The sequence below is a fragment of the Solanum dulcamara genome, chromosome 5 (genome assembly GCF_947179165.1).
Source record: "Solanum dulcamara chromosome 5, daSolDulc1.2, whole genome shotgun sequence".
Taxonomy (NCBI): Eukaryota; Viridiplantae; Streptophyta; class Magnoliopsida; order Solanales; family Solanaceae; genus Solanum; species Solanum dulcamara.
The window spans coordinates 1,833,864-1,861,610 of NC_077241.1; the positions used below are offsets into that span (position 1 = coordinate 1,833,864).

At 31.5% G+C, this 27,747-nt stretch overlaps 2 protein-coding genes across 2 annotated transcripts; one reads left to right on the forward strand and one right to left on the reverse strand.

Annotated features, from left to right (window-relative positions):
* The first annotated feature begins 169 nt into the window (after positions 1 to 169).
* LOC129888703 (uncharacterized) lies at positions 170 to 4,725 on the forward strand. Its single transcript, XM_055963680.1, has 4 exons — positions 170 to 559; positions 1,531 to 1,609; positions 3,295 to 3,363; positions 4,052 to 4,725. Exons 1-4 carry the CDS (start codon positions 228 to 230, stop codon positions 4,157 to 4,159), a joined length of 588 nt encoding a protein of 195 aa, XP_055819655.1. The 5' UTR covers positions 170 to 227; the 3' UTR covers positions 4,160 to 4,725.
* Positions 4,726 to 25,101: 20,376 nt separating this feature from the next.
* Positions 25,102 to 26,729, reverse strand: LOC129890320 (AT-hook motif nuclear-localized protein 26-like). Its single transcript, XM_055965888.1, has 2 exons — positions 25,801 to 26,729; positions 25,102 to 25,724 (listed from the first exon to the last, which is right to left on the reverse strand). The coding sequence occupies exons 1-2, from the start codon at positions 26,309 to 26,311 to the stop codon at positions 25,309 to 25,311; spliced, it is 927 nt and encodes a 308-aa protein (XP_055821863.1). The 5' UTR covers positions 26,312 to 26,729; the 3' UTR covers positions 25,102 to 25,308.
* Between the last annotated feature and the right edge of the window lie 1,018 nt (positions 26,730 to 27,747).

Below are 27,747 nucleotides of genomic sequence, written 5' to 3' on the forward strand. Positions count from 1 at the left end.
GCGCGTAAACAAACATATAACCTTTTCAAAATATACAATATCGAATAGAAACACTTTTGTATTTAGATGTTCAGTTGAAACACGTATCAAAATGAACCGTCAATATATTCAGCATAATATATATTTATATTTTAAAATCAATATATATAATTTTAAAAATCCATTCATATTTCTCTTATCCTAAAACAAAAAAAAAAAAAGTGAAACTATACTCCATTCAACCAACAATGGCAATTCCAATTTCATTGTCCCTCTCAAAACTTCACTTTCCTCCAAAACCAAAACAAACACAATTCTCCTTAACACCTAAAGATCCAAACTTTATCTTCTTTACAAGAAAAAAAACCCATTTTCCAGCACCCATTATCAGTAATTCATCACAGAATCTGAAAAATGTTGCAGAAATTTTGGGTTTTTCTGGACTTGCTTTTACAACCCTAATGGTGGGCTCTGCTTCTGGTTCAGAGTTAGCTATAATGGGTTCTTTTCAGTTGAATGAACCCTCTAATGCTCTGTCATTACACACTTGGGCTAGTCATGTTTCCAGTGTTGTTGAATGGTAATTTCTCTATTTCTATTTGAGTTTAAGATGCTAATTTGGTTCATGTACTATTTGATGTTGATCAAGATTTAAATTTTATGGGTTTAAGTTAGGGTTCCACCACAGCCCATTTGATTTATTGGGTTTTGAAATCTATTATTTGTAGTTATTTAGTGAGTTTTCTTGAGGCATAATACATAAACAGACAATCAAACTTGGCTTAGTTGACAAATAAACACTCCAACTCGTCTCCACCGTGTCTCGTGGACACTTTATGCTGACGTGACATAGAAATTTTGGAGGTGCGTAGATGATCAATTTGTACGTTGGAGTGTTCAGTCACAGTGCCTTCTTAATACATATACAAGGTTTGAGCAAAGGCTATTGTGGTCAAACCTGTAACATATGGTATGCATCCGCGGTCTGCACCTATATATCATAGAGGAAATGTTCAAAATTGTCCATCTATTATGCAAAATTTACCCCTAAATTCACAAGGTAGGGATAAGGCTGCAAACGCCCCCACCCTCCCCATACTTCACTTGTAGATTACACTGAATAAGTTATTGTTGTAATATCTTCAATTTACCATTCGTTATACTTTTGGGTCCTAGTACCCTTGCCATTACCAAATCACCTCATGTTTGGACTCGACTTTAATGAAGCTCCAGCTGTGGATTAGTGTATTCCACGTGTGAAAATAATAGGGGAAAATATCCTAATTTATCTTGGTTTAAAGTAATAGTTAAAAAATTTGTTTAGCAGATACTAAAACATTACATCAAAGCTTAAATTTGAGTTATCAAAAACTAGGGAAGTTTTATAAAATGGAATGGGATCAAACATTTTGAGACGTCCTAAAATGGAAAGGCTGTTATGTTTTGGGCAGAGGGGGTATTGTAATGTGCAATGCACTTTGTCTCAGGGTGTTATCTGTTCATATGTTTTTTGTGCTGAATGAAATGACTGACTTATTACTTTGTGCAAAGGGTAACTGCTATGGCTCTGGTTTGGCAATACGGGGAAAAGTCAGGGTATGAATCTTGGAAGGGACTCTCCTGGGGTATGGTAAGTAATGTTGCTCATTTATGTTCATTTTATTTGGCTTTTGCCTATGGGAAGTCATAATTCGCTTAAACTTTGTGCTTTAGATTAGCAATGTTGAACCTGTTTTTTGGTCAATGAGCTTATCATGAACTGTAAATACTTTTTGAAAATGACTTATCTCAGTGCGTGGAAAATTTCAGTTTGGTTGATGATAATGCTACATTGGCCTTTCTAAGTCTCTGTTGCACTGTCGTTGATGAGATGGTTGTTTAGTAGAATTGACATTGTAAATGGCAGTTGAACTAAAAAAACATCAGAAAGAATGATCTTTGAAATATTTTTGTTGCTCAAAAGAAAAAAACTTTCCCGTGGTATGTGCTGTGTAGAACTTGAAAAAAAACATAGTTGGGTCTATATGTATGTAAACTCTGTAGAGCGAGTCTGGTCTCTGGTTCAAATCTCTGCGGATGCAAAAATCACCAAGTGATTTTTTCTTATATGTGTTAGTCTTGGTGAGCAGAGTTATCTGGTGCCACTGTTGGTGAGAGGTAACATGTACTGGATGGAATTAGTCAAGGTAGCATGTGATCTCATATGTTTAATCAGACAAGAGTCTAAATGTTTTTAGTCTTCTTTTCTCTTTGTGGATTGTGGTTGTGTTTACTCAACTAGCCAATCAACAAGTAATAAACACAAACAATAAGAGGCTGAAATGAATATATTCACACTGTCGCCCCTTATTATTATTTTTCTGATAACTGTGGTGTTCGGGCCAACTTTTCCAGCAACTTTACTGTTGCCCCTTATTGCTGTCAAATTATCATTCTTTGATTGATTTTGATTAACTCCACCAATCCATTTCCCCGATTCAACCAATTCCATACCTTGCGGGGGATAGTTGTGTCTTGATTGATTCATTGCTGACTTTTTGAGGGAGAAGTATTGGTGTTTATGAATTCTTTTCTTTTTCTCTATTTTATTATATTTTTCATTACTATCCTCAGCCAAAAGCAACAATAACAATTACGCCTCAATTCCAAACAAGTATTATCAACCAAGATACACGATTTAAACTTGTGGATTTTAACCTACCTTTATGACATGCTGTCCAACCGTGAAAAGCTTCATAGAGAGCATTGGTGGAAAACATGTACAAGTGATATAATTTGTTAAGGTTACACTCCTATCACAGTGCTACTGTAATCCATATATATATATAGAGAGAGAGTTGGCGGCTATCCATGGAGTTTAGAACTTCTTGCTCTTCAGGTTTCCTTTTTCACTTTCTTACCTTTCTCATGACATGGCGAACGTCTAAATTTTGTTGATTTTGATTATTGAGTTTTTTGTTCTAATATTATGTAGTCGGTGACAAGACAGAAAAAAGAGATTTTTTCAGGTTGAAAAAGTTGTCTCTTTTCTTAACAAAGTGATGTTCCTTTTATTTGATTGGACATGCCGAGTTATCACTTCATGTTTCTCTTTGATGATTTAGCACTTATCTCAGTATTCCTTTCTCTTCATCTCTGTATCTCCTCCCTTTGTTTTTGCGCTGTTGTTGGCTCGTAAAACATGCATCTGTATTTAATTGGTCGTGTTGAATTATCACGTCATGATTTTGTTTGATCATTTAACACTTATCTCCATTTCTTTTCTCTCCATGTTCACGTCTTTTAAATGACTTCATTTACTACTTTCCGATTTAGGTGCCCCTGCTTGGTGGAGCACTCTGTGCCTGCACTTGGCATTTCTTTTATAACTCGGAGTCTCTCGAGGTAAGTAGATGCAACTCTTTTCCTTGAATGAAAATTATGAATTTCTATTGGAATAATGATTGTGATGGCATTAAGCTGAGTATATAATATGACAGTTTTGACTATCCCCTTTGTAATCTCTTGTGAACAATCTTTACAAAAAATGTTCAGCTTAACGAAGCAAAAATAGCAATCCAGTTAACCCATTAATTCATTGACCTCGGGATTGTGCGTAATGGCTCTCTTGCCTTATAGCTCTCTCATAATTTAGATATTATAGTTACTTCTCTGACTAACAATCAAGCGTCAGTCCCGAGCACGTTGGAATGGGTTATATGAATCCGCATTGACCATGCCGGTTACTCCTGACTATTAAAACAAGTACAATGTGTTATCTTAAAAGAGCTCCTAAACCACTCCCTTATAGGCTGACGTTAGCATTTAGGCAGCGGTTGATCTACTCTATTGGTTACAGGTTCACGCAAACTCAGTAGCTTTTGTCCAGGTCCTGTATATATATTTAGAAATCTACTTAATATCTATATAAATATTTGACTATTAACCCATTTATTGTTTAGTATTTCGACTTGATGTCACTGTAGGAGCTCATAAACTTCAAATCCTGACTCCGCCTTTAATTTAGTTAAAGTAGAATATTTTTTCCATCATGGAGATAAGACTAACGTTCCATTCCGTGCATGAATTTCAGGTTGTTGTGGCTCTCCAAGCAGCTTTGACAGTAATCGGTAACGCCACGATGTGCTTCGCAGCTTTACGGATATACAGATCATCACAGAAGCAATCAAAAAAATTGTGAGCATCGAGTCCAGTGTACTTTCTCCAATCTCCTCGCCCTATCAAATTCTGTGTCTACCGGGTACTTAACGTAACGATCCCTAAATTGTTTATGCTGAAAAACAACCATAAGAAGAGGAACATACAGCACGTAGTGAGACACGATGTGTAGCATGCGATGAAATCGTTGCTCCATGCGAAGTAATGAAGAGTATTTAGCAACAAGATGCCACCAGTGTGGACACAGCTCGAGCTAGCTCGGGAAAAAAATCAGAAGCGGATTTAGAATTTAGAATTTGTTTTGCTTAACCTTTTCTTAGACTGAACTAATTGTACTTTTGAATTCATGTGCTTAGGATTTGAAATTTATTAGTAGCGACATTTGAACCATTTCTCGATTATTTCATAGGCTACTTGCTATATTCATTGGATTATTCTTCGAAATAGTACTTGAATATGATAAATAAATTAGTTTTGTCATCTCTCCCACGGTAATGACATCATGCGTTAGCAGGATTCAAGGAAGGGTCCTGTGTTAACGGGAAATATTGTAAATGACAATTTTAATAAACCTAATATTGTACCATACTTTTGTCGATTTATGTTTTTTTTCTTATTCTGTATTTGATATCTGTTTTGAGTTCGATTAATTCAAATACATGTCGTGTACTACTTGTTAAAGGAAAAAGTATTTCTGACTAAGACTAATTTTATTTTAAATTCAAATTCGAGACTTCTGATTTAAGGTAGAAAAAAATTCTTCACATCACAATTCTTGATAGTCATCGAAAACATTAAACACTATTAGTGTGACTTTAATGTGTTGAAATGTGGTATTTCTATTTTTTTTCAAGCTACTAATTCCAGACTTGTGAGTTCTTATTTTTAATTACTTTTTAGGTGACTAAATGTAATTAAATTTGTTGATGACGTTGTCGGTATATGAAAATATTATGACATATTTAAGATTATAAATTTTAATTATTTTTTATAAATACACAAATATTATGACAAATTTAAGATCATAAGCTTCAAAAAGTGGTTGACAAAGATCAGAAGGCTATCCATTTAAATTTTGAAGGATATGACCAGGAGAGGATCATCGGGAATGGACTAAGGGCCTACCAAACCTTTCTTAATCTGAAGCATCTACCCCTACGCGACAAAATTTTTAAAGAGTTCAAATAACATATAACAAGCAATATGCGTTTGAATTGTAAATGTAAAAACAAAATATTACATTTAGGGTTTCTTCATTGACAGGATTGCTTATGAAGAAGAAGTTGGGTTTTAAGCACGCGGAGACGCAATCAGAATTTAAAGTTTACGAGTTTGGATTTTAAATTAACAATTTATACATATTCCATAGATTTTATTAAAATAATACAAATTTTAAAATCAAAGCACTCCTGGTTCGACCGAACTTGTAACCTATATTCTAGCTCCGTCCCTGTTTAAATTAAGAGTGGCGGAAACTCGATCCAATTGAGAAAATTTCTTCTCAAATTCAGAGAGTAAAGCAAGGTTTTCTTGGTGGAGGAGATTTGCTTTCTTCCTTAATTTTTCATTTTCTTCTAATATGCTCATGTTTTCCATGTACAACTTCAAGTTTTTCAATTCCATATTTTTCCCCTCATTTCTCTTCCTCCTGAAAAAAAAATTAAATAAATCAAATTAAATACTCCAATTATATAATACATAAAGATTTTAATCAATAATATATATCGACTGTGTAAAATTTGTTTAGACTATCAACATTACTTAGATAGTTATTAGAGTTAAATTTTTATGTACTGACTGTATAATGATATTTAAAAAATCAGGTTATTACTTATAAGGTAATTAAAAATAAATCGATATGATAATCATTAATTGACAACCTAATATTAAAAAAATTAATATTTAATCTTAATTTGATGTATATAATATGATATTTTCGTATGAAGGAGAATTGGAAGTACGACATGTAAGAAGAGTACAAGGGGCACGTTCTATCGTGAAAAATCAATATAAAATTATTTTTTCCTATTAAATTCTCAATTAGCTGACTAAAAATTGAATTATCTCACCGATTAGATGAAACCACTTCTTCTTATATGGCCATCTAACTTAAATATCAATATTATAACTTAAATTCTATTTTTTTTATTGCAAAACACCATATAAAATAAACTATACTATTAATATAAAAATTGTCATACTATCTATGTATATAAGTTAAATTCATGCGAAAAGCAATAAAATAGTAACACCTTACAGGAAATAAGTCATAGTAATATTACTTTCTTGAAAAAAGGGATAAAATTTCGTTACACTATCAGCATATATAAATTAAATTGGGTGAAAATTTAGGTACCATGCAAGCCTAGGAACTTGAACTTTGGATCTTTTTGGTTTTTGTTTCTTCCAAGAAATGTAATGAATATGTGAAGCACTCCATTCTGTAGAATTGACACACATTTTCTTGATCCTTTATGTAGTTTTCTTGTTTTTTTTTCTTCTCTTTTTGATTACTTGAGAAGAAGAAGAAGATTTGAATGATGAAATGAATGGAGATTTGAGAGAAGTGAGTGAATCTTATAAATAGGTGGATTTATTGTGTTTCACTATGTATACACATTGTATTCCATGTGGCACTTTGAAAAGACTAGATGGGCGCATAATTTTAATATGATATTAGAGCAGATAGAATATGCATCTATAGTTTATTTCGTATCATCATCATATGATGGATTGAATTTAAAGAGTGACATTAGAAAAGGTTATTTGTGTAAATTAAACTCTATCAGTTGTTTCATGTGTTTGGTTATGAAAGAAAATCAGAATTTACAAAAAAGTTAATTTTGTTTAAAATATAAGTAAATAAATAAAAAGGTGTCAAATCTCTAAAATTTGATTCACGTGGGGAAGTCCAATTCAAGGGGGTAAAGCGTTTCTTAATATAAGCTATATACTTTATATTTAAGACTGGAACACATGATTTTTGATTAGAAATAAAAAGGAACTTATCAATTTATCATTTAATCATAACTTTTAATAATTATCTTTAACCATTTAAACTCTTAGATAAAATAATTATAGAGTTCAAACACATATAGTTAGTTTTGTGGTTGTGGGAGAGAGGGACAAGAGAAGAAGAAAGAAGGAAGAGGGATCTAATATTTTTCAAGTATAGTAATGATGACAAAGGGACTCATGATTACTTATAGCAGAAACCTCATATATTTCCATGAACAAAAAGCCTAAGAAGAAGGAAATGTTTGCCTTACAACTAAATTCTAACTTATTTCGTTTGCATACAGCGACAGAATCAAAATTTTTATTAAGGGCTTTTAAAATATGAAGAAGTAGACATATGAACTAGACGAAGAGGTTCAACATCTAATGTATATACATAAAAAGTTATTTTAACTATATATAAATAATATTAAAATTTTTCGCCGAATGAGATTCGGATGAACCCCTGACCACAAGTGGCTCCGCCCCTATTTGCATACATCAATTTCATGTACGATAGAGTCGGAATTCTTTTACTAAAAAAATTCAAAATATAAAAGATAACATGTATATTTTTTGGTTAAGTATTTGCATGTGTCATGATCTCATTAAAGTGGTACGTATTAGATAAATTTCAAAAAGTTTAGTGCATGCATAAAATTAGGTTGCCTTATTATTGGTAAATTTATATATCCATTGCATGGGGTGACTACATTTATACCAACTAAGATAAACAAGGTGTAAACTTCTTTAATATACTTTTTGTTTTGATTTTTACCCTTAGTATTTGATATTCATATTAGAAATTTGACTTATTTGATTCGTGATAAGGCCTAGTAATACTTTGGGTACGTTATTATTATTGTTATGGTTTATATGCAAGTCATTAATTGGTACTTTAGCAAGTCAAATTATTATCAAACATTTGGCATGAGAAGGAAAGAAATAGAGAAAAATCCAATTTGGCTTTTAACACTCTTCTGTCCATTTTAGTCTTCCATGCAATTGAGTACCTATTTTTTGTATCTGTTACCAATTCCCTTCTATAATAACAATGTATTGACTTTATTGGTAAAACATTATTTAATTTAGTACTAACATGAGTAAATATATTAATAATTAATTGATATCGCTTATAAAAAAAAATCTTCTATTGCATCGTGTATTGCGATCAGTTTACATTGATTTCAAAAGATTGTAGGTTTTTACTAAATTACTTTATTTTATGTGATTTTAGTCTACCTCGTTTTTTTAATACCTTCGCTCACTAAGATTTCACACTAGATATGGATCGATAAATACGTTTAGCTCATGTTCACTAATGTGGCAAGATATAATACATAGATAGACACCTTAATTTGCATTCAACTGACAACTAAACACTCTAATTTTTGAGAATGCGCATCTAACACCTCAACTCCATTGTTCTCACTGTCTTGTGGACACCCAACGCTGATGTGGTACATATATAAATTGTGAAGGTCTCTAGATGATCATTTTGTAAGTTATAGTGTTCAACTGACACAATTAAAACGAATTGAGGTGTCTAGATATGCATGCTCAAAGTTAGAGTGTTTAGTTATAGGTTGAGGTCAAGTTTATTATGCCTTTAATATATGATTAATTAGTCAATAATGCTTAGATTAGTGTACTAAAATATTTGTTAATTAGGAGGGGGAAAACAACAATTTACCAATATTTTTTTAAACCTTGTACCCTACAAGAAAAGGACCTTGTACTAGCTATTAGATCTGAGAAATAAATGAAGATACCAATATACAGATAACAGTACAAAATAATCAATTCTATATTTGAATTTTACCGTTACCGGAAATAAAGGTTTTTTTTATTGCGAATCATTGGAAAATTTATGTTATAAAATATGATATTTTTATTCATTTAATTTTTCACCGAACTAGTACATATAGATGGAGGAAAACAGATTCTCACAGAAATAATGAAAAACTTCCTAATTTCTACGTATGAAAATATTACTATTTAATTTTCTTTTTTTATTGATTCAATCAAAACATCTATAGAAATAATGAATATCTTTTAATGGGAAATGTCAATGAGAAAATAGTGAATTTTTAGTAGTGTACTCCTGCTATATATATCAAGTTATATATAATGTAGTTTTTTTTTTACCTTATTAACATAATTTAACACGTAATACTAGGTGTTTTATCTTTTTTATCAGATCATAATTAAAGAAATATTTTTTCATATTAATTTACTTGTAATTATTGAATAAGTAAATTTACAATAACAATAAATCTGATATAATCTCACATATGAGGTTTGAAGTGGATAGAATGTACGCAATTTTAATCCTGTTTTTACCTTATTAGCTTTGTGATACCCTCAACTCCAAAGGAAAGTTGTTATCGTAGTATATTGAATAACTTAATTATGTAAATATCTTTTTTTTTGTTAACTCACAAAACTTAAACTCGTTAATAAAAAATCTTTTGATTTAACCTAACACAATTTCATCTAAAAGTCTAGCTTATTAGCTACAAGAAAATATTGTTTCCTTATAAATAAATCATAAAGTAGAAGACAAATTAGCAAATTGATATATGCTCAAAGCAAATACTAGGCTTTTTTGTGATTTGAAAGACAAGAAGGAAAGAAGGAAAGAAAGAAAGAAAGAAAAAATCTTCATTATGGACAAATGTCAAGTCCCCAATAAAAGTTCTCCTAAAAAAAAATTATTTCACTTTGAATTAATTAATGTCATTATCCAATTTGAGTTGAAAGTTAACAGAAAGAGCAGCTTTGTTGGATAACTAATTAATTAACAAAAGTTTGCATGATAGTCATTGATCAATTAGCTAGTGAATCTAATTATTTAAGTTAAAGAGCTAATCAACTGAACAACATGTCAATATTAACACAAGAGACCTTAGTCTTATAAGTCCTTTAATCTTTAGAGTTAAGTCTTAGGGATTAATTGTAGACCATTTAGGGTGTGTTTGGTACGAAGAAAAATATTTTTACGGAGAATATTTTCCTAGAAAATAGGTGTTTTAATTAATTTCATGGTATTTGATAAATAAACAAAAAATTATTGTCTCAAAATTATTTCTACATAATCTAGAAAAAATGTATTATGAAGATAGGGAAGAGACAATCACTGTAGAATATTATTTATTAGTTTTTATATTTATACAAAGAAGTCATTTTCCCTAACTTTTTTAAAAAATTATTTTTCAAGAAAAAATATTTTGCAAATTTTTTGATTAACCAACATGAAAAAAAAATTAAAATATTTTCTTCTCCATAGCAAACACACCCTTAATTAAAGAGATTTATTGCTAGCTTCGAGGTTTTGCTCTATTTCAATTTTGGGCCATCATTTTCACTTTTTGTTATGATCTTATCCAATATATATTCCCTCATTATAATTTGGTTGAACACAAAAAAATCAAAGAGCCATTTCAATTTTGAGTTTGACTTTTATAAATTGATAGTGTAAAAGCATTTGTATACTATATTATTTAAATGATAACTCAAGTTTAATCGTTTATAAAAAGTAAATTATACTAACCTAAAAAAATAAGTCAATTTAGATTCGACTCTACCCAAATTTTGCTAGTTCACCCCCAATACATATATTTTCCACTTGTCCAATTATACTATTGCTCAACAATTTTTGGATATTAAAACTTTGTATACTATATTATTTGATGCTAATTTGATGATTAACGTCATCGAGGAACGTGGTGTCATGGTTGAAATTCTTCAATATATATTAAGTCCGACAAATGAGTATAATAAATTATTTTTTTCTTTAATTGATCCTATACAATGCATATCTGAATAAGTGGAGTCGATACGAATACAGAATTATTATAATATAAAAAAATAAAAACGATATGATTAGAAAGGGTTCATAATCATGTTGGAACGATTAGGTCCTGAGAGAAAAATCCAAAATATGACAAAATAATTGAGATATATTATGTATAGAGGAAATTAAATTCCTACCTTGTGTTATGGAAAGTAAATACTTTCCTTTGCAAGTCTTTTTCCACTTGATGGCACTTGTATCATTATCAAGTACTCTAAGAACAATGACATGCACTAGAAATCCCAAATATTCTTTTCATTATTATAAAATCTTTATTTTTCTAAATTCATCAAAGAAAATAAATATTAATTAATTGGTTATAAATATTGGACAACCAAGCAAATTGGATTAATTAATCCTATATAGTTGAGAATTTTGCCAACGCACCGCTTGAAATTTATGAACCATGATTTTTTCAAAACATTGTTATATATATATATGCTAATATGTAGATACACGATGTAGTTTAATTTTTTTTAACGATATTTTACTTATTTCGTGAATTGGATTGTGAGTTAATATTACTCTTTTTGAACCCAAGGCTATGAGCCGATTCCAACTAAAGATATTGCTAAGCGAGGAGTTTGATCACTTGGGCGACACGTCTTTTTAAAACCAAATATTATTAGAAACACGCGTATTTTTCATATAAAAAACTTGATCAGAATTTTTTCGAGATGTGCTTGTGGAAAATTGAATCTGACAAATTTTAATCGGAAATCTCAAATTATCTAGGGCCCCCTGCGACATGAACGTTCATGGAAAATCCACACATTTAATTCTAACCGTGGAAGATGTAGTTTGCAACATATAAAATATGTATTATGATGATTTATCATGAATTAACAACTTTTAAGATGATTGATAACCTACTGCAATACTCCTTTTTTATCTGGATTTAGAACCGGCAATATGAGGAAACTCACACAGGCGAAATTTGTAGTTTGCAACAGCCTCTAGCAGAAATGCAAGGCAAGGCTGCGTACAATAGACCCTTGTGGTCAGGCCCTTCCCCGGACCCCGCGCATAGCGGGAGCTTTAGTGCACCGGACTGCCCTTTTTTATACTTTGTGGCACTCATTAGTGATGGGATAGAAATAATAAGTTGTATAGCCACCACAATTAATGGACTATATAGAAATAATAAGTTGAATAAGCATAATTACTTGGAAGTAGGCTTTGTTGCACTCATTAGCCATTATATACTATATAGAAAGCTCAAAGAGAAGATAAATAATGCACATGTAAGCAAATAATGGTATTTTGAATAGTAGCATATATAGCCACTCAAAACCTTCACTTAATTATTCTTTCTTTTACTACTTCAACTACACATGACTATATGGCATATGTATGAGCGAATATGGGCCATTGTCTAAGGTGTCATGAGAATATGTATCTTGTTGTAGTCAACAAGGAAATGAATTTTGCTTTTGCCATGTTCTACTCCATTCTCAAGTGTACTTCAACAACCAAAAGTCTTAAAAAAGAATCAAGAATACATTTATTGGAAAAGAGAAAAAGGTTGACTTCCTTTATGCCAAATTATAGGGTTATACACCAATAATATCACATGCATAAACCATCAATCATGTTACCCCATGCATTTATTAAATATATATTTATTGAGGTCCATTGCACCTATTACCTCCCTTTACCCTCGTGAAAAAGTTACTTAATTGCTTTGGAATTGAATTATTTATGATTAAAATTGAATACCATAACATTTATATATAATGAGATGATATTCATTCTATCACAATTCAAGGCCATGATATGTATTGTCTATTTTGTTTAACAGAGTTTATATATTTGTCTTTTGAGCTACGTCATTATTAAGTTAAAAAGTGTGTTTACCACATGTAAATTTATATTTTGTTTTATATATAGCACTTTATTTTCCCCTTTTTTGGGTGTGAGATTTACTTAGGATATCATTTTTATCTATCTTTACGATAATCCTTCCTTTTTATTAGTGTGGGGTCCAGTCCCCTTGTTTTCAAAAGTGAAGGGTTCACTTTGTCAAAAATGGTTGCAGCAATTTACAATTGCAAATTGCAAGCCTTTGTCAACAAAGGCAGCTTCTTTCGATGGAAAAGCAACACGATGAGATAAGAATTTCACTTATAAAAGGAGTTCTTTAGCTTCTCATTCTACACACCAATTCACAGAGAGAAAAATATTTAAAGAGTTGTGAGGATTCTATAGACTATAAGAAAATAGTCTGTGAAGAAAAATAAAGTGTGAGCGATATTTTTTGTAACGTGGTAAATCAAAAGAGTGTTATTCTTTTTGAGTGTGTGGTAGTCCTTTTTGAGTGATGTACTCAGTACTATCCGGTGTAATATTTCTTACTATAGTGATATCAGTTGTTCCTCTTAGACCGTGGTTTTTTCGTTATTTAAAAGGATTTTCACGTAAAATTCTTGATGTCATTATTATTTACCCAGTGTTAGTCCATATTTTTTTCAACAAACTGGTATCAGAGTAAGGTTTTATCTAAATATGCTCTGTGGTTGTAGCATAGTCTGAACTTCCACATCAAAAACGATTTACTTTGATTTGTTATATTTTAAATTTTTGGGGAAATACTGTGGAAGCCAACACTAGTAGAATGGTTACTTTAAATGGTGTTAATTATGTCATTTGGAAGAGGAAAATGGAAGATTTGTTGTCAAGAATTTTTATCAACCAGTTTTTACCATTGTAAAGCCTGATAATAAAATAGATGAAGAGTGGAATTTGTTGCACAGACAGGTGTATGGATTTATTAGGCAATAGATTGACGATAATGTGTTAAACCATATTTTTAGAGAGACACATGATCGTACCTTATGGAAGCATCTTGAAAGCTTGTATGCTTGGAAGACTAAAACAACAAAATGTTCTTAATAAAGCAAATATTAAGTTTAAAATATCATGATGGTTCTCCGATGATAAATTACTTGAATAATTTTTAGGGAATCATGAACCAGTTGTCTGCTATGGGCATTAAATTTGATGAAGAAATTCAAGGCTTGCTTCTATTAGTTTCCTACCAGACTCTTGGAAAATATTTAAAACTTCATTGTCAAATTCTACTCCGGATGGTGTGATCTCTATGGGTTCCGCCAAGAGTAGTGTCTTGAACAAAGAGATGAAAAGAAAATCTCAAGGTTCTTCTTCTTCATTGTCAGATGTCCTAATAACTGGCTCCATGGAGAGAAATAAAAATTGTGGTTCTCAGAATAAAGAACATAGCAGGAGAAAATCCAGAGACAAACTTAGGGATATTGAGTGCTATCATTGTGGCATGAAAGGGCACACAAAGAAGATCTGCCAGAAATTGAAGAGGGATAACCAAGAAAAAGAGGAAAATAAATAAGATGGCAATGAAAATTGCCTAGCCACCGTCTTCATTAAAAATTTTGTTACAGTCCTTGATGCAGATCTGATAAATATTACTTGTGATGAGTCAAGCTGGATTGTGGATACTGGTGCCGCATCTCATGTGACATCAAGGAAGGAATTCTTCTCTTCCTATACTCCTGGTGACTTTGAAGCCTTGAGTATGGGTAATGAGACTATATCTAGGGTGGTTGGTGTTGGTACAATATGTTTGGAAACCAGTATTGGAACTAAACTAGTTTTGAACAATGTAAAACATGAAACTGATGTTCGTCTATACCTAATTTCTGTTAGTATTCTAGATGATGAAAGATATGTAAGTACCAATGACGGTGGAAAGTGGAAACTCATTATGGGCTCCTTGGTTGTGGCTCGTGGTACAAAACTTTGTGGTCTATACTGGACTACGGTTTCTACTTGTGCAAATTTGGTGAATGCAGTTGACAACGATAACTCTTCAACGTTATAGCACAAGAGTTTTAGCCACATCAGTGAGAAAGGACTCAATGTTTTGGCCAAGAAGAAATAGTTGTCTGATTTTCAAAGTGCTAAATTAGAAAAGTGTGAGCACTGCTTGGCAGAAAAATAAAACAGGTTTTCTTTAAGTCTAACTCTCCTTCAAGAAAGACAGAGTTGCTTGAGTTGGTGCATTTTGATTTATGCGATCTAATGAAGACAAGGACTCTGGGTGGTGCACTCTACTTTGTCACTTGCATTGATGATTGCTCAAGAAAGCTTTGAGTCTTTATCTTGAAGACTGAAGACCAAGTGTTGGGTGTCTTCAAGCAATTTTAGGCTTCAGTTGAAAGAGAAACTGAAAAAAAACTTAAATGTATTTGTACTAATAATGATGGTGATTATTGTGGACCATTTAACGAATACGGTAAGCATCAAGCAATTAGATACCAGAAGACTCCTCCTAAGACTCCTCAGCTTAATGGGTTAGCTGAGAGGATGAACAAGACCTTAATGGAAAGATTTAGATATTTGTTTTCTGAAGCAAAGTTGTAGAACTCCTTTTGGGGTGAGGCCTTATTGACCGCTGCACATGTTATTAACCTATCTCCTGATGTTGCTTTGCAAAGTAATGTTTCAAATAAAGCTTGGTATGAAAAGGATGTTTCCTATGATCATTTGAGAGTATTTGGTTGCAAAGCTTTTCTACATGTGCCGAAAGATGAGAGGTGAAAGTTAGATGCCAAGACAAGGCAGTGCATCTTTGTTGGATATGTTCTTGATGAATTTGGTTATAGGCTATATGATCCAATTGAGAAGAAGCTTGTGAGAAGCCTCAATGTCATCTTCATGAAAAATCAAACCATTGAAGATATTGACAAAGTGAAGAAGCTAAAATCTTCAAGTTCTGATGACATAGTCCATCTTAATCAAGTTCCTCATATAATGTGCATGATGTTGATGGGCATGATGATCATGATGATGCTCAGAATCAAGTCCTAGATCAACATATTGATGCTGATGATAATAATGATGTTGTTATTGATAATGCTCTTACTCATGAAGTTGTGGAAGAAGCAAATAATTCTCTTAAGAGGTCCACAATACAACGTATTCCCTCATCTCTTTATTCACATAATGAGTATGTGTTACTCACTTATGGGGGTGAACACGATTATTATGAGGAAGCCATGAAAAATGAGCATAAGGACCAATGGATTGAAACCATGCAAGATAACATGAAATCTTTGCATGAGAATCAGAGTTATGAGTTGGTGAAATTGCTTAAGGGCATGAGAGCTTTGAAGAACAAGTGGGTGTTCAAAGTTAAAGTTGAAGAACACAGTTTGAAGCCAAGGTACATAGCTAGATTTGTTGTTAAAGGATTTGGTCAAAGGAAAGGTATTGACATTGACAAAATATTTTCTCTTATTGTGAAAATATCCTCCATTCGTATTGTTCTTGGTTTGGCTGCTAGTCTAAATTTAGAGATTGAGAAGATGGATATGAAGATAGCTTTTCTTCACGATGACCTAGAAGAGGAGATTTATATGAAACAACCCGAGGGCTTCAAAGTAAATGGTAGAAAAAATTTTGTGTGCAAACTCAAAAAGAGTCTCTACGGACTAAAGCAATCTCCTAAACAGTGGTACAAAAAGTTTAAATCTGTTATGGGAGAGCAAGGCTACAAGAAGACTTCTTCAGATCATTGTGTATTTGTACAAAAGTTTTCTAACGATGATTTTATCATTCTCTTGCTATATGTGGATGATATGTTGATTGTGGGTAGAAATACGTCCAAAATTGATGAGCTGAAGAAAGAGTTGTGTAAGTCTTTTGCTATGAAAGATTTGGGTCATGCCAAACAAATTTTAGGCATGAGAATTACTCGTCTCAGGGATGAAATGATGATTTATCTGTCACAAGAGAAGTACATCGAACCTGTACTGGAGCGCTTTAACATGAAGAATGTTAAGCCTGTTAGCATATCTCTTGCTGGTCATATGAAGTTAAGCTAGAAGATGTGTCCTACGGCTCGGGAGGAAAAAGAAAACATGGCCAAAGTTTCATATTTCTCCCTCGTTGGAAGTCTAATGTATGGAATGGTATGTATTAGACCTAATATTGCTCATGCAGTTGGTGTTGTCAGCAGGTTTCTCGACAATCTAAGAAAACAACAGTGAAAAGTTGTAAAGTGGATACTCAAGTATCTGAGAGGAAGCTCAGATAAATATTTGTATTTTGGAGTATCAAATCCAATCTTGAAGGGCTATGCAGATGATGATATGGCAAATGACCTTGATAACAGAAAATACTGTAATGGATATCTGTTTACTTTTTCAGGGGGAGCTATATCATGGCAGTCGTAGTTGCAGAAGTGTGTTGCACTATCTACAACTAAATCTAAGTATATTGCAGCTACTGAAGCTGGCAAGGAGATGATATGGCTCAAGCAATTTCTTCAAGAGCTTGGCTTGCATCAAAAGGAGTATATCGTCTATTATAACAGTCAAAGTGCAATAGACTTAAGCAAAAACTCTATGTACCATGCAAGAAAAAAAAATACATAGACGTGAGATATCACTGGATTCGAGAAAAAATAGAAGATGAATCTATGCAAGCTAAAAAAAATTCTAAAAATGAGAATCATGCAGATATGGTGACCAAAGTGGTAACAAAGGACAAGTTCGAGTTGTGCAAAGAACTTGTTGGCATGAGCTCTCTCAGATAAAGATACATCATTTTAGTGAATGGGACTGGAGGGGGAGACTTGTGGGGTCCAGTCCCCTTGTTTTCAAAAGTGAAGGCTGCACTTTGTCAAAAATGATTGCAGCAATTTACAATTGCAAATTTTAAGCCTTCGTCAACAAAGGCAGCTTCTTTCGATGGAAAAGCAATACAGTGAAATGAAAATTTAACCTATAAAAGGAGCTCTTCAGCTCCTCATTCTACACCCCAATTCACAGAGAGAAAAATATTTAAAGAACTGTGAAGATTTCATAAACTATAAGAAAATAGTCTGTGAAGAAAAATAGAGTGTAAGCGATATTTTTTATAATGTGGTAAATCAAAAGAGTGTTATTCCTTTTGAGTATGTGATAATCCTTTTTGAGTGTTGTACTCGGTACTACCTAGTGTAAAATTCTTTACTATAGGATATTAGTTGCTCTTCTTGGCCCGTGATTTTTTCTTTATTTAAAAGAATTTCCACGTAAATTTTTTGGTGTCATTATTTTCCCATTTTGTTTCATTATTTTGACCATATATATTTTTGTGCTAGTTCGCATTTTTTTCAACAATTAGCTCTCATCAACTCCTCCTGCGGGCATCATATATACGCTCTTTTATGGACTCAGTGTCATTTGTCCTATCATTATCCTGTATGAGTTTAGCGTTGATACCATATTTGTCATAAATATGAATCATATAGCATGTAGGATCTATTTTGGCCCGATAGACTTCACAAATTTGTCCCTAGAGCTATGCCATCATTGAGTCAAAAAAAAATCATATCATCTAAACTTGTAATCTATATTATATAACAATTCACTTTCTCTTTCTTTGTAACGTGGGATTTGCATAAGGTATCAATATATTTATTTGATCGATTTCAGAAGCTTATCAACCTAGAAGTCGTGTCATTCTTTCTATTTGAACCGTACTCATCTATCTATCCTCAGTCATAGGTGTCACCTACGTGAACCACTCTTTAGTGACTCATCATACTCTTTGAGGTTTACCCCAATATCGTATTGGAAGAATCCAACTCTATTTGTAACAACCTAAGCTTATGTACGCTATATATTGTCCAATAGATCTTACGGATTTGTCCATCTATGTCATCATAAATCTCTAAAGCACGTGTACCATGTGAAATTGTGCTCTATCGATCTTATATTGTACTTCATTTTTCTCCTTTGATTCGTCCTCAATATCATCACTCATTCTGAATTCACCAATTTTAAATCTTTGAATTATAATAGTAACAATCTTACAAAACTAACAATCTTTTATTTTACTTCTACTTTTAATTTATTTTTTTGGGCCCGAGGGGGGGGGTTGGTTAGATGTTGGGAATATTATGTGGCTTTCAATTCCAATTTCATCAACTTGGAGCAAAGGCAATTGATTGGGATACTCGTTTGAACTTGGCCAAGAAGATGCTTCTTCTTCATCAACCACATCATTACTAGAAACCCCTTATTATAATTTCCTTTACAATGTCAAGAATAATATTGATAAGCAACTTGAATAATTATTCAAACTGTAAATTATGATGTCTATACCAAGTAATAATTAATACGTTGCTCAATAGCTGCATTATGAATTAAAAAAAAAGTTTTTTTTTGACATATTGGTTGCTCGATCAAAAATAATTATATTCAATATACAAAAATAAATTTCCTGACTTTTATTTTGGTGGACAGTTATATAGAGTAAAAATTCCAAAGAAAAGGTGTATTTAATGAAAATTTTACAAACGCTTTAATATTTACCAAATACATAAATAAGAAAATATATATAAATCAGTTTATAAGCTTACCCAAAGAATTCATAAGTAATGTTTTAGGGGGGAAAATATGATGATACGAAAATAAGCCCTTGAAAAAAAAATTGTTACGGGGGACAAAAATTAAAGACCGGCACAAAATAGGGGTAAAAGTGCAAATGACCCATAACTTTTTGCTCAAACCAAAGTCCAAATCAAGGCAAAAAAGGAAAATTTAGTGGGCCGAGTAGTTTGGGCCACAGGCTTGAAATAATTAAAGTCCAAGTAGCCCAAATAGGATACATGAAAGGATAACTTACATAAATTACATAGTGTAAAGAGGTAATTACTATTTTTTTCTATCCTTTTTTAACTCACAATTTTTTTTAAAAAATATGATAATCCGGATACATTAATTCAGTAATCAGGATACATTAATTAGGGTTTTATGTATCAGCAGAAAATATTTAAAGCATGATACATTGAATATAGAGATAATTTATGAATCAGAATTAATGTATCCGGATTACTGAATTAATGTATCGGATGAAAACAAGAATTTTTGAATTTTTTGAAAATGAATGAGAATAATAAAAATATGATAAATAAAAGAGTGTAATTAGGTATTTTTCCTACATTAAATTGGCCCATAATAATATAATGGGCTTCTTATGTAGCTATAGGAGCGATAAAAAAGAAAATATTACTTAAATATCATAATTTTTTAAATCCTACCATTTAAGAAAATTCAAAATTCCTCTCTCGAATACATCTCTCCTCTCTCGGTGATACATCTCTATCCCCCTCTCTGATACATTTCTTCTCTCTCTGATACATCTCTCTCATCTCGGATACATCTCTCCCCTCTCGAATACATTCATCCCCTATATATCTGGATGTCATATCCCCTCTCTGATACATCTCTTCCCTATATATTTGGATGTCTGTTGATGTATCTGAAAGTCTAGTAATGCATCCGAAATCCATAAATTTTAAGAAATTTTTATAATTCGAAAAAATAATAATAAAATAATGTACTAATATTGTATAACCGTGTATATATATAATGCATCAATATTATATAATCATGTATATCTAACGTACTGATATTATATAATCGGGCCAGGTTTCGATAGACTGTTTTCTTTGAATATGGATTACTCAACTCAGTGAACACCAACAAATTTGATAAACATATGCTTATACAACAATTATTTTTAGGAGAAATTCAAAATTATTGAGAAGAAAATATAATATGCGCCAAACATGTCTAATCAAGATGGCTTACGTACAAACACATTAATGATTAATTAGAATCTTTTGCTAATCCACCATGTTTAGAGTCAACTGGTTCATGTTCTTATTTGCTTATAATATTTATTAAAAATAAAAATAATGAAAGGAATCAAATTAAAAGACATGTATCATACTCCAAATTCTTCTCAAAATAATCAACTAGAGACCAAAAAAAATCGATTTTATGATGCATTATAAATATTTATTTATTTATATGAACTTTTTTTTGCAAATCGCGATATTTTTATGCAAAAATAGCGTTCACTTGATAATTAATTAACTTTGTTTTTGAAAAATAATCATTGTCTTGATGTACGCTCTAAATTTCACAAGTAAAACTTCAAGATAATTTCACTTGTAAAATTTAAATCTCTGAGACATCGGCTATTTTCTATTACAGAAATTGAAAAGTGATTATTTATGAATTTTACCCAATTTTTATTGAATCTTTTTTAATTCAAATTAAAACGGGTCATAATCATTTCCTAGTCAAGATTATGATGTGTAATTTGTCTTAATTAAAGGGCAGAAGTTTAATCGCCGTATTAATAGATAAGACAACTTATGAGCTACGTATTGTACAGTTTCATATTTGTCTAAATTTGAACGAGCATATTCTTATCTTTTTTGTCTGAATTTCAACAAAGATAAAATTTATTTCTAGTTTAGATATATCTTTAGCAATTGTTGAGTAGAATTGAAATTGTTTTTGATGATTAACAAATTATGGTTGAATGAATCAGATTTCTTGTGTTGAGATTATAATTAACTAATAAATAAAAGTGTTCTTTCTCTGATATGTTAAGCTTTTAGATGACATGATTAGAAACTTCAACATGATATCAGAGTAGGCAGAAGTCCCGAGATTGAATCTTACCGACATTCATATAAGAAAAAATCTACGTGTTTGGCCCATGAAAAAAGAGCTTTTAGTGAGGTTGGAAATTACTACCTTCAGGGTTTGATTTTTTAAATTATACAATTATAAAATATAATATTCAGGGATTGCATATTATAATAAATAAAGGATTTAGTTACAATAATATGACTGTCACTATATTTTATTTAGCCACAAAAATAAATACAACAACAACAATAAATATAAATATTATATATAATCAACATTCTATATAAAAACTGCTAAAGACTTTAACAATCCTGAATGCAATGACATTCACTCAATTACCACTAAATATTATCGTTAAAAGGAAAATTTATTATCACTAAATATTTCTTTTCTCGTAGAGGCAGCCCCATCTTTACTATGATAGGATACATTTCTATCAGAAGACCATTTATTCTTGTTGGTATTAGAATTGGCTTAGAATTCTATTTATACTCTTTTAAATGTATTGTTTTTGCGATCTTTTTTTGATGCAAAAACCCACACTCGATTATCGATATTTTGCATTTTTTAAAAAATAAAAAAACGACCTTCTAAGGTTGATATTTTAATAAAATAGTAAATAAAAAAATAATACTCTCTTTGTTTATTTTTACTTGTCACTGTTTCATTTCTTTAGGTCAAATTGCATGATTTTGATCAAAATTTTAAAATGTATTTTTTCATCATATTAATATGAGAAGGATTACAACTTATATCATTTTTCATATAGTTTTCAATCATCTAAAATAAAATTTAGATTTTAAATATCAAATTAACCTAATTTAATTTAAATTTGAAATTTAATCAAATTAACCTAAAAAAGCGAACCAGTAAAAAAGTAAAAGTGAACATAGGCGCAGTTCTTTTAACTTGTCTCTTTAGAGAGAGAATGGATAAGCAAGCTTTAAAGGTTCAACCAAAGAAATATATAGTATTATTGTATTAAAGGTTCAAGCAAAGAGATATATAGTATTATTGTATTACCCACATGCATGTAGATGAGGTTAAGGACTTAAGGTTACATGGTGTGTTGCACAAAAAGCAAGCAATATATTGAGGGGTGGGGGGGGGTAGGGGTTCTAGTTTATATATGTGTGGGGGAGATGTAGGTGCATGCTTGCTTGCTTTGGTGCAAAGAATCTGGAGATGTGTTTCACCTTTACAATTAAGATTTCAAGAAACATTGGAATTCTAGTCAGTCAAAAGGAAGCGAAAATAGTCAGTGACAAAATCAGAATTTATTAACGAGGGATTATATTTAATAATTGATTTTATATATAATATAATTTTATGGAAAAAAGATTTGGATGAATCGCTTCTAACATCTAACTTCACTATAATAAAAGAGATATTTAGTGGCAAAAAAATTTCTTTTAATGACAATTAATTTAATGTCATTGCATCTAAAGTCGCTAAAACATTTAGTAACAACATTTATATAGAGTGTTAGTTTTAAATAGTCATATTTATTATTGCCGCTAAATATAATATAATAACAATTATATTATTATCATCAAATAATTTATCGCTAAATTCTTTATTTGTAATAGTGCTCCGCCCTTAAGTAATATAGTGCGTCATATGCATAATAGGCGAATAACTTGCAAGTCATGGGTTCGAATTTTGCTAACAATAAAATTTGATAAGTATTTAAGTAGAAAAAAGTAAGACAAGAGATTTATTATAACCCCTCGAGTAAGTAGAGTAAAATAGAAGAACATATTCATTATCTTATGAATTTCAAACTTGCTCAATGATATTTAAGTAAAGAAAAGTAGCATATAGATCCATAAGTCGAATTCAGAAATTTGAGTTAACCAATTCTGAATTTTTAAAAAGTCAACTTACTAGAGTTCTTGATCAATCATATATAATACATATTAAATGGAGTTTTTAACATAATTATAGAATTTTATCAAAGTTATTATGTTTTGTCCAACTCATAGTTAAAAGATCTAAATTCACCCTCGAAGATCTATCATCTCTAAGTTTCGAACTTGCCACGGATCATATTTAAGTGGAGAAGGATATCGGGCTATCGAAAGAAAAATTGACTCAAAGGGTCGGATATGGGTTTCCCAATCTCGAATCCGTTGATTTTTAGTGGACTACTCAAACTATTCCTACGGGAAAATGACTCGTCTTCTGACAGATTGGGAACGGTTCCTTCAGGGGCCTTTCTTAGAGGTCAAACAACCAATTCAGAATTGATGCATATAATGGTATAAGGAGAATTCGATTGTGTTTAATTAAAACATACATTATCATGATTATAATAGATATTTACCCAATGTGATTTTCGGTGTTCTCAATAAGTGATGAAAAAAAAATCATAATATTCATTATTTATGGAATTTTGAACTGTTAGTTAACTAGCCCTCAAATATTAAACAAAAATATATAAAAAATAAAAAAAGACAATCAGTCAGACAAGACCTGCTAAACGTTACATATGCTTTTGCCTCGAGAAAGAATTTCTTCAGTAACTGTGCACGTGCAAACCACTGTCCATATTCAGACTCATGTCTCCCCTAACGGATCATTTAGTTGAGAACAAGTTATTTTGACATTATTTGTTTTGATATAGATTATTTCAGGATAAGTTATTTCATCATGTATATGTGATAAATTATTCTTTCACTAAATATAAATGGTGTGATAAATAATTTAATAACTACCTAATACCTCCAACCAAACGCATGATAAAATTATAATCCTACATTTTATCCTAATTTATTATACCTTATACCTCACACCAAACGACTTCTAAATTCTATAACTATTTATTGACTAAAAAAAAGATTTTAAAGAATAAAAAGATACTCTAAAGAGGAAAATAAGCTTATATGAATACTACCCCCACCATCTCAACTTATGTGTCAACAACAACATATTCAGTGAACATATATACTCAGTGTAATTTTATAAGTGGGATTTACGAAGAGAAGATCGTATGAAAACCTTATTACTATCTTTGTGGGGTAGAATAATTATTTCCAATGAACTTTCGACTGAAGTAAAACATATAAAAGCAAGTTTGAAAAGAAAATACAGTACTACTAAGTCTCAATTTATTTGTCAAAGTTCAGATTTGAGAGTTAAATTTCTTAACTTTAACCGCAAATTTGGGCGTGTAAATTTTTGAAACAAAATATACATATTTCAAGACTGTGTGAAAATTATTATGTCACATTAAAACAAGTTGAAGACCTATAAAAGAGTCATGAAAAAATTACGATAAAAAAATTGTTTGACTCTCGAACAGATTCATTTGGGTGGAGGGAGTACTATAATTGCCAAGTACTAAAAAGCATGGTCATTACTACAACTCAATTATCATGATTATGGAATAATGATGTATTAAATGAATCTCACACAATGATGGATTTGGTTGTCTTTGGTAGGGAAGAGTTGAAATTCATTTATTATAAGCTAATTTCATGAGGATGGAATTCACCAAGAAATTACTAACAAAGTTTACATCATTCAATTGATCAAATTAATGAAAAACATTTCATATCAGGTGATCATAGTCAAACTCACAATAGAAAAACCTAAACTCAAAAGGACCTAAAGTGTAATGTGACTAAAAGAAATTAACAATTATGAAGAACTTAAAATGACCAACATCAACTCATTGCTAAGAATTCTGGTAAACTAATGGAGAGAATTTCAACTAATTAAAGGTCACGACCCTCAAATTTTGGATCATGATATATATATGATCTAATACTGGAGGGTCGTGACCTTAAACAAGTGAATCAGAGAAAATTATTACCCGGCCCTTCTACGAATCTCATCTAGTTAGAATGGAGGTCGACCCGTTGCCCAATAAGCCTCGGAAGGTAATTGAACATTATTGAGAAGATTTGATGGCATTCCATGAAATAGTGAAGGGTCGCCTAGTAATTGTTGTTGTTGTCCTGGAGCGACAACTGTCGCTCCAGGAGAACCCAGTGAACCTCCTTGAACGGGAAGTTGGTTCGAATCATCCTCCTCCAACGGAAGTCTTTCATAAGCTGCATTGCTAAACGAAGCCGCCATAATAACAACCGGACCGGATGCCATAAGTGACCCTACCACACAACCTCCCACCACCTGACCTTGTCCGCCAGCTAAATATATAGTCAACCCTGAAGCTGCTGGAGGAGCTGGTGGTGGGAGAAATGATCCTGCTAAGGATAAAATCTCAAAACGTCCGTGTAGGGTTGCAATCGCACCTGATAAGCCCCAAAAAAGGTAACATTAACAAGAAGGTCATAAAAAAAAAATTAAAAAAAAATTAAAAAATTGTACCTGGTGAAGCTGGTTGTCTTAAGTTAACATTTGTAACATTTCCTGTTCCACTCATAATACAAACTCCTCTTTGACGTCTTCTTGAAAAATTTGAAACACTTTCCATAATATCACAACCATCAGCAATTTCCATAACATGAGTTCTAAGGGCATTTGCACTATCTCTAGTGATGATGATAGGTGCTTTTGGCTTATTTTTTGATCCAGCAGGCCTACCTCTAGGCCTTCTATTGAACTCTCCTTCTCTATTTGTTCCGTTAACGCCTAATTCATCGGTTGATTCACCAACATTCGAATCAATATAGTTATTGTTGTTGTTGTCGTCTTCGCGATCTCTCTTTTGCCCGGACATGTTTAGTCCACTTGTTCCACTTTGCTCGTCTTCCGAGCTTTGTTGGAATTGAAGTTGTTGTTGCTGGTGCTGGTGCTGATGCTGGTGGTGGTTGTGATGTTGTAAGTTGAAATTTCTCGTGTGGAAAGGAGGGGGTAGAGAATTGTTCGACGGATCCATAGTTTTTTCCTTTACTTATTTCTTAGAGAGGCAGATCTATAACAAGTTCAACAACAGATTCAACTGAACTACTATCTAACTATACTTTCAGATCGAATCACTTATACATATATAAGGGGAAAAACGAAAATGAAAGTTAAATATGTCTAATAGATCACATCCATTTAATTTGATCAGTTGACTCTAAATTCTGAATCTGCTTTCGATAATTTGTACTTGTTTCTTGGGATGTAGATTGATGGAAAGAGTGAGAGAGTACAAAAAAAGGGAAAAGAAGTAATGATTTGAAAAGATAGATAATGTAATGACTTTATTGAATCAAAAAAAAAATATCACTTTGTTTCCTTAGTTTTGCAGAAGAGAATAGAAGGAGGAGCTGTGTTAGGGTTAGCTAATAACTTAGCTTGTGAGAAAAAGAGGAAGATTTAGATCTGGTGGAGTTTTTGCATATTTTGTATTGGTTTTGGTTTTGCTGTCCTCATGGACGGTCCACTGGCCCCCTCCCCCTCCCACCCCCTAATATTATTTAATTTGAAGTATGATTCTTTTTTGATTTTTTGTATGAAATGCTTTGTGCATTAAGCTATCATTCGATTCGCTTATTTTTTATAAATAGTAATGTCAAATAACTTTTATAGCTATGAGTCGTTTACAATAATTACGGATAAATTAATGATTGTTCATGTAAAAATATTACTAGTAAATTTTAAAAATACGACATATGTATTATCAGCTATAACAAATGAGGTTAATTTTCTAATCATATTCACCAAAAATGCAAGTAGCATATGTAAAGAAATAAATTGGAGAAAGTGTGTAGTTGCTTGAGGTATAGTTTGGTTATTTTGTATGTGGACCTTCAGATGCATCAATCCATAAGTATAAAATTATTCGATCCATATGTATAAAAGCATGGTAAATGAAGATGTTAATGTTAGGAAGTTGTTACGAGAGATGAACAATCATTTGAATCAATGAACTTAAATTCGTATATTCGGCCTTAACTTATTTGTTGTTAGATATTTGTTACAACATATTAAAATACAATGATATTTATAAAATTCTTTTATAAGTATATAAAATAAATCTTATTTATTTACAGCAATAATATAGTTGGAGAAAATCCTCACTTGATGTTCAACCCTTTTGGCTTTTTGTCCTTTTCCTTAGTTTTTTTCTTCGGGGCACGAGTGTCCTTACTAGTTTTGGGGCTTTGGTTGGCAAAAGACACTTACTAGACACTTACATATTTTTTTTTCATTCCGTGTTCGATTGTTCTGTTTGTAACAAATTTTAATGTGATCGAAAATAAATTGTAATCACAAATAAAATATGATGAAACATAATTTTATTGATAAAATATATGGGTACAAATCTGTTTATCCCTTGATTCTTCTCTCTGAATTTTCTCCTTGATTCGAAGGCCGTTAGTGGCG